Below are 7,704 nucleotides of genomic sequence, written 5' to 3'. Positions count from 1 at the left end.
TGTGACCACGAGCTGTCGAAGGGATCGGGTGTCAGGCATCAAGGAACAAGAAATCATGTCATTGTAAAGGTGGGTGAGTGCAGAGTGGAGGCTCAGAGTCCATCGGTAGGCAACTGAACACCCCCTTGCTAAGGGGTGTGGTGAGGAGACGAGCCAATCAGGGTGCAGGGTAGCAACGATGAAACATAACTTTCCTCTAGTTCTTGAATGCTCCCCCCCCCCATCATGATCCCAATTCTGCCTAGCAAATCTGGCTAGACCAGAGGATGTACATTGTACAGATAGCAACTGGAAACACAGGGAATCTAGGAAAGATGACTCCTTCAGGACCAGTGGTGAGAGGGGTGATGCCTGGAGGATAAAGGGAATGTGGGGTAGATGGGGGGAACCAATTACAAGAATCTAAGTATAGCCTCCTCCCTGGGGGATGGACAGCAGAGAAGAGGGCGGAAGGAGAAGCCGGACAGTGTAACTTATGACAAAACTATAATAATTTATGAATTATGAAGGGTTCATGAGGGAGGGGGGAGTGGGGAGGGAGGGGGAAAATGAGCAACTGATATTAAGGGCTAAAGTAGAAGGCAAATGTTTTGAGAATGATGAGGGCACAAAATGTATATATGTGCTTGACAAAATGGATGTATGTATGGACTGTGATAACAATTGTACGAGCTCCCAGTAAAATAATTTTTTTTAAATGTGCTGAAAACTCGGCTTATACACGAGTATGCACGGAGTTGCCAGAGTTAATTCTGATTCATGGCTACCCACTGTGTACAGTGTAGGTCTGAGCTCCACAGGGTTTTCAGGACACCGACAACCTTTCAGAAGCAGATCCCCAAGCTGTTTTCCTAGACTCCTCTGGGTGAGTATGTACCACTGACTTCTGGCTAGGAGTCAAGTGCATAATCATTTGCACCATTTGCTCTACCAGATAAAGGTGACTGCTCCCTGAACATTACCTGTATTTTACTGTTTTAGGGCATCTCCTGCTATCTGATTTATGTTACTTTGGATCTTTTTGCCACAGCATCATGAACCACCCCCATATAGACTATTGGATACATCTCTTGACCCCTCAATGCCCAACACAGAGTTCAATGATTCTAGTTTCATCACTTATGAAATCACCAGCAATGAGGAAGATATATTGAAAAGGTAAGAACACTTAACTCTCCTAGAAGTTAACTTTAACCACAGATAAGTACTCATCTCTCTGAAGACTGAAACATAACAACAAAAACACAAACTCTCTGCTACTGAGTCCACTCTAACTAAAGAGCTACTTCCTGTCTTATGTTTCTATCCATTCCACTTGTTCTACAAGAAGCTATGAGGAACACTGCCCAGTGGAAGTAGATGATCTTTTTAAAGTCCTTTATTGGTCTGTCTGGCCAGGATTTGTTAATGCCTACTAACTATGTGCCTAATCTGTAACTTGAAACATTTTCCTTCCATTTATTTTCCTCTTCTTTAACAGTCACAGGAAACTCTGGTGGTGTAAACCACTGGCTACTTTTCCCATGGGAGAAAGTAGTGGTTTTTTGCTCCTATAAAGAGTCCTCGTCTCAGAAACCTACACAGGCAGTTCTACCCTATTGTACAGGGTCACTATGAGTTGACATCAACTCAATGGCAAGGAGATGAGTGAGCTTTACCTGAAAATGCAGGCTGTAGTCTAAGCTAGTACACAGTTGGCTGGAATTTGTAAAACAGTCATAAAACAGGAAACCGTAAATTGGGAGGGAGAATAGCATCTCCTGGGGAGTCAGAGCCACTTCTCATTTTTTTCTTTTGGATTATCTACATTTCACATTTTCTTCAATGCACACACAACTGATCTGACTGAACACTATCAACATTGTGTGAAATTAGACTGGTCGCTCCTCCGCTCCACACCCCCCTCCCCCCAAATAGCCCAACATAGTTCATTTTAGCTCAGTTCATTACAGCACTTAGAATGTCTGACCACATGCCCTGTTCCCCCTAATATTAATTCTAAAGCTTTCTTCCTCTCTCATGTAAGGAAAGGTGACCTACCTGGATCTCTTCTCGAGAGAGATGCACAGAATTTTGCACAAAGTTTTGGGGTTCATCCCATCCTCCTTCCTGGGTCTCCAGATTGTGGTAATAGTGATAGCCACCTTTCACCCAGTGCTTCACCCACTTGCTCTGATTGTCGCCTGGTAGAAAATACGGGAAAAATAGAAGGAAGGCAGAGTTGCAGTTCCTCTGATGTTTACGTCAACAGGATCACACTAGCCAGGTTAAACAATGGAAGTGAAGACCTTCCAAAGGAAAGTAAAAGGCATCCTACATTCTCTTTTAGTGATGGCTTTGTAAGGTCTAATTTGATTCATTTACATCTAATTATAAAAACAAAATAAAATGAGAACTCTTTTTAAAATCCCCCTTTTCTTGTAGGTAAACTATATCCAACTGTCTACGTAGGCTTATTCAACCATGGAGACTCCCTTTACAGACACAGTTAGATATTTGATCCATGCACATTCTCTGGAAATTAGCCTCATTAAGCTAGCTGTTCACAATGGAGAAAAGAATCTGAAAAGCCTTTAAAATGAGCCTAACAACTACTTCTCCATGCTAACATGTCTTCCCCTAAAGCTGGTCCCTTTCCTCTGCATCTCTCTCCTCAAGTTTGTAACTTCAGGGCACAGATTTAATTCGAACTCACCTGCTGCCAGTTTATTCTTCCTGGCTTCAGAAAGGTCACTTTGGTAAGTTTCACCACATTCAGGGATGACACCATACAATCCAACATCAGGGGAACGAAGGGCACTCAGGGTTTTGCCAACATCCCCACTGTCTACTGCCTCATTAATCGCCAAGACTCCCAAGGCAACTATCCAATCAGAAAAGAACAGTCAGAGAACAGTTTAGAAAGCATCTGAATTCATACACTATTTCACCTCATTATACCTATTGGCAAGTCACCCCCTGCCCCCCACCCCTGAATCCCTCTATCTTAGATAGCTGAACATTGAGATATGGAGCACCTCACCTTCCTCCCCGCTCTGCTAGCATAGAAATCAAATGATTGATACGTACACTTCTGTGCTTCTTGGGTGTCTTTGTTGGACTGCCAGATTCCACCCTGAATTTCATCCAGCCACAGCACAGCAGACTCATCCTGGGTTTCCTGCACAACGTAAAAAGTAGAATCAAATCAGACACATGAAATCCAGATGAATATGAGGACACAAATGGGATTGAGGGGTGTTCTGAGGCTCAATTAAATACGGAAGAAGTTTCCAATGTGCGAGACAAGAGAAAAGCCAAATGGGAGGCCCCTTTGTTAAGATATCGCAAACACCTTCGTAGATAGCATCATGCTCTTCAGATTAATATGGCAATCTTCTCCAGAAAGGGCAAGGCACCTCAGAGGCTTAAAAGGATGAGAGTAGTCATGTTTGAGGTATTTGGTTGATCCAGTAGTATGAATGGAGGCTTGAGCTAACAGCAATAGGCATACACAGCAGTTTAAATATCTACTTGGACTGTTTGATAGGAAATAGCTTGACAAGCCATTGATGAGGCAGAATGAAGAACTGGAGCCAGCAACCTACCTGAGGAGCCCTGGCAGCACAATGGTTAAGAGATTAGCTGCTAAGAGAAAGCTTGGCTGTTTGAGACCACCAGTCACTCTTAGGGAGAAAGATGCAGCAGCAGTTTGCTGCTCTTCAGACTACAGCTCTGGAAATCTCTGTTCGGTGAAATCAACTTAATGGCAATGAGTTTTCACCCTAACTATGCGGTCCAATGAGCCCGGTGGTGTAGTGGTTACTCATTGGACTGCAATCGGAAAGGTCAGCAGTTTGAAACTACCAGCCACTCCAAGGGAGTAAGATGGGGCTTTCTACTCCTGTAAAGAGTTACAGTCTCAGAAACTCACAGGACAGTTCCACCCTGTCCTACAGTGTCCCTATGAGTTGGCATCGACTTGATGGCAGTGAGTTTTGCTTTTGGTTTGGATGTGGTCTGGGCCTTTGGGACAAAGGGAAAAGTTGTAATGCTTTCAGTAGGCCTGATGGTAGAGGGAGACACGTACTTGGTGGCGCCATGTGGCCTCAAATCCCTGATGACGAGCAAAAAAGAAATTGGAAACTGAAAGCAGTAATTCTTCTTAGTTTTAGAAAGAAAGATCACTTTAACCAAATGATGCTCAGTGCCGGGTTTACGTAAGAAGTACTGTTTCTACTCTGAAACCTCGCAGGCTTGAGAAAGGGAAATAACAATAAAAGTAAAATACAAATCACCTCACAGTACCTACCACCAGTCATTTCCTATTGCTGAAAATAGAAAACGGCTATACACAATCCTCCAGAGCCCTAAGAATAAATACTGGAAACCCTAAGCAATGGCTTCAGTGTGAGACAATGCAGTGAGTCAGCTATAAGCTTGTGCCAACTTCAACCGAGCAGCCACAAGTAGGAAGCCTACGCTCCAAGGGAGAGGCTTACATCATCAAAAGAAGCATTTTCCACAGAACCAGGCTATTTTTGGGTTCACTTTTAGGTTAAACACATGTCATATACATCTGAGCAAAATCTACTGAGCAAATCTGAGATGCTTAGGACAACTTCCTGGTACTGAAAAGAAAGGCCTAGCTTAACAGTCATTCCGACAGTTCATTCAGGGCTCTGGTTTTCTTGCCCTAAAAAGAATACAATAAAAGGATTAAAGTAAAACTCTTCCGACACTTTCCTGTAAAATGTAAGTATTGGAGCTTTCATATGAAAAGCTAGGAAAAGAGAGGGAGCCAGTGTCTCAGGTGTCAGGGAAACATGATCTAGGACTACCCTCACCCCAAACTGGAGGAGGAGAGCGATGGCATACATTACCTCATGCTAAGGGAAGGAAAGAACAGGCTCTTTCTGGTCAGTGAGGTCAAGCAAGATGCCCTAAACCCAAACCATCTTATTAAAGTGTGCTCTAAAGAGATTACCTAATGCTAATGTGTGAATGACTTTACCTGGGTCTTGCTGCCTATCGGTTAAAATCAGAAACTTCAGTTCTACTAAATCAGAGTTAAAAAAAAAAGGAAAATGTAAAAACAATACTAATACAGTTATCATTGTTGCTACTCCCAAATAGCAACAACTACAATGGAAACCAGATTGCTACATGACAAAAAATTGTGTAGCACCCAAAAAAAGGGTGAAACATGTACCAGCATCATTCAGTAATACAGCCTTCACCGTATCTCCTTGAACTACTCTACAACTTGCAAGAAAAGCAGTTTACGGCTAAAAGAGACCAGGGTTATTGGCTGGATAGAGACTTGTCCTAAGATAACTGTCAGGCCTGGAACTGAACTCACCCCCATGTCAGAATAATTAACCATTTAAAATCAAAAGGGCAGCATTTCCCCAAGGATAGCATTCAGAGGGCTAGGAGAGGAGGAAGATAACCAGGAAACATGGGGAGGAAGTGAGCAAAGTGATGGTATGTTGAAGGAAATGCAATGAATGAGATGGAACAAAATGTGTTACAATTGTTCAATATAAAACTGATGATCTGCTCTGTAAACCTTTACCTAATTCACCAAAAAAGTTTGGAAAGAAAGGCAGTTTTCAGCAAGGGCATGTGGTATTCAGCTAATATTAAACTGCTTTTTCTTAAAATTGACCATAAGGATACATTGTGAAGAGGACTGCTTATGGTATCTCAGAATGAAGAGACTGTGGCTAAAAATCCCCCAGTTGATACTTGAATATTAAATGACCCAAACCCTCCAACTTTGAAAGTGAAGATGGTAAACTTCTCCATTACTGCATTTCAAGTTGTGGAACCTCTGGAGTATAAAGACTGTCTATTTTATATTTATCAGAATATGTCTACTGATAGAATGCTTTAAATAAGTGAGGAAAATGTCCCCCTTTTTAATCACCTGCTTTAAATGTCTGAGAATCAAACCTCCTTTGTTTTCCTGGGTTGCAATCGAACAATTTCTAATGGGGTTTTGGCATTTTCTTTTCTTTACAAAACATGCTCACCAAACTGCACCACAGTTAACTCACTCAATGCCACTGAGTTGATGCTGACTCATAGCGACCCAACAGGACAGGATAGAACTGGCCCCTGTGAGTTTCCAAGACTGTTAACTCTTTATGGGAGTAGAGAGCCTGTCTTTCTCCTGTGGAGTGGCTGATGGTTTCGAATTGCTGACCATTTGGATCACAGCCCAATGCTTAAACACTAAGTCACTAGTGCTGCTCACCAGTTTAACTAGTTTGGCAAAGTGTTACGTTAACAATATGACAACCACAATATTTTATAAAGAAATTGACTAATAAAGTTAGTTTTATTTATGATTATTAGAAAACAAATAAATAGCGATCACTTAAGATTAAACTCAAATCACTGAGCAGAGTTAAAAATTCTACACTAGATATTGTGGGGAATATGTAGATAAAAAAAATTACTAACATGAAAAAGCTACATAGAATATACTAAAGTACAATCCCCCAAAACTCTGACTGAGAATCATGTAGATTACATTTCAGATGAAGCCAGGCGTTAGGGACCAGAAGTTACAAATTAAAAATTGTGGCTGTAGAGATAAAGCAGCCATAAAACATAGAGGCGTCTCTGGAGGGGAAGCAGCACAGAAGGTGAAGTGATTAAACCATGAGCTCCCAATCACCAGTGTTTTCTACTCCAACCCTACATCTGTGTAGAGGAATAATTCAAAACTGGTTTCAGCACAGTGATGAATTCATAGGTACATCTTAGGTTTTATTATTTCTATAATCATATTTTCTCCATTTTCATAAAACACCCATTTTAACATGTTGGCTTTTTATTTAGAACTTAACTAAGCCTATAAGTGAGAAATGAGTAATTATATATATATATATGCACACATAAATATATCAACCTATTTATCTATCTATACATATACAGACATACAACAGATATGTATTTGTTGTCTCATGTTAACAGTCTAAGAGATACACATATGTTAACACAGGCACATGTAAACTCACACATGGACACAAATGCTACAGATCCTATTTTTCAACTATATGATATGAACACTAACTGATCAGAATGGGGCAAAGTTCTGATGACCCCCACTGGCCCAAATATGAGTCTTTTAGTAACTGGATCATGGAAATTCTGGGTAAACCCTGGATTTGGGAGGGCTGAGACAGCAGCATATACCAAACAAGAGTGTGTCACTATTTTCTTTTTCTAAAAATTTTTTGTTACTTTTCTATTAACTTGTTCAGCTATGCTGGTGCATGCTAGTTGATTAGCTACATACTGTATATATACTTGCATGTATATACACACACAAATACACATGCATTTTGCCATTCACACTTTTAACCATAAAACAAGCTCCTTAAAGAGCCCTGCTATTCAAGTCTTGGCATTCAGGCTTAACTATCCAAGGATTAAACTACTTAGAGAAAATATGCAAAAGACACTAAATTTAAACTGAGAGAAATAACATCAGTAAAATGATAGAGTAAGGACTTCTTGAAAATGCTCTCTTCCATAAAAGCACAACAACAAAACTGTCAAAAATAATCTCAAATAATTTTTTAAACTCTAGAAACTAACCAAAGACTTGTAGCAATCTGGAGAGTGTTTATTTAAGAAAGACAGATGAATCTCAGTGAGATTACTAAGCTTGGTGACACTCTAAGTTGTCCTGTCCCAGAGGAAAGTCAA

At 40.7% G+C, this 7,704-nt stretch overlaps 1 protein-coding gene across 1 annotated transcript in view; it reads right to left on the bottom strand.

Annotated features, from left to right (window-relative positions):
- IQGAP1 (IQ motif containing GTPase activating protein 1) overlaps positions 1–7,704 on the bottom strand; it is a 118,136-nt gene that overhangs the window by 32,195 nt on the left and 78,237 nt on the right. The window contains exons 15-17 of the mRNA XM_004708091.4: positions 3,070–3,160; positions 2,696–2,863; positions 2,041–2,183 (exon numbers count right to left, since the gene is read on the bottom strand). Of these exons, the coding sequence (XP_004708148.1) occupies positions 2,041–2,183; positions 2,696–2,863; positions 3,070–3,160 (402 nt within the window). The remainder of the gene's footprint in view (positions 1–2,040; positions 2,184–2,695; positions 2,864–3,069; positions 3,161–7,704) is intronic.

Source organism: Echinops telfairi, unplaced genomic scaffold (genome assembly GCF_000313985.2).
Source record: "Echinops telfairi isolate 266 unplaced genomic scaffold, ASM31398v2 ScPeMD7_7;HRSCAF=31, whole genome shotgun sequence".
Taxonomy (NCBI): Eukaryota; Metazoa; Chordata; class Mammalia; order Afrosoricida; family Tenrecidae; genus Echinops; species Echinops telfairi.
This window is presented reverse-complemented; position numbering and strand designations above follow the sequence as displayed.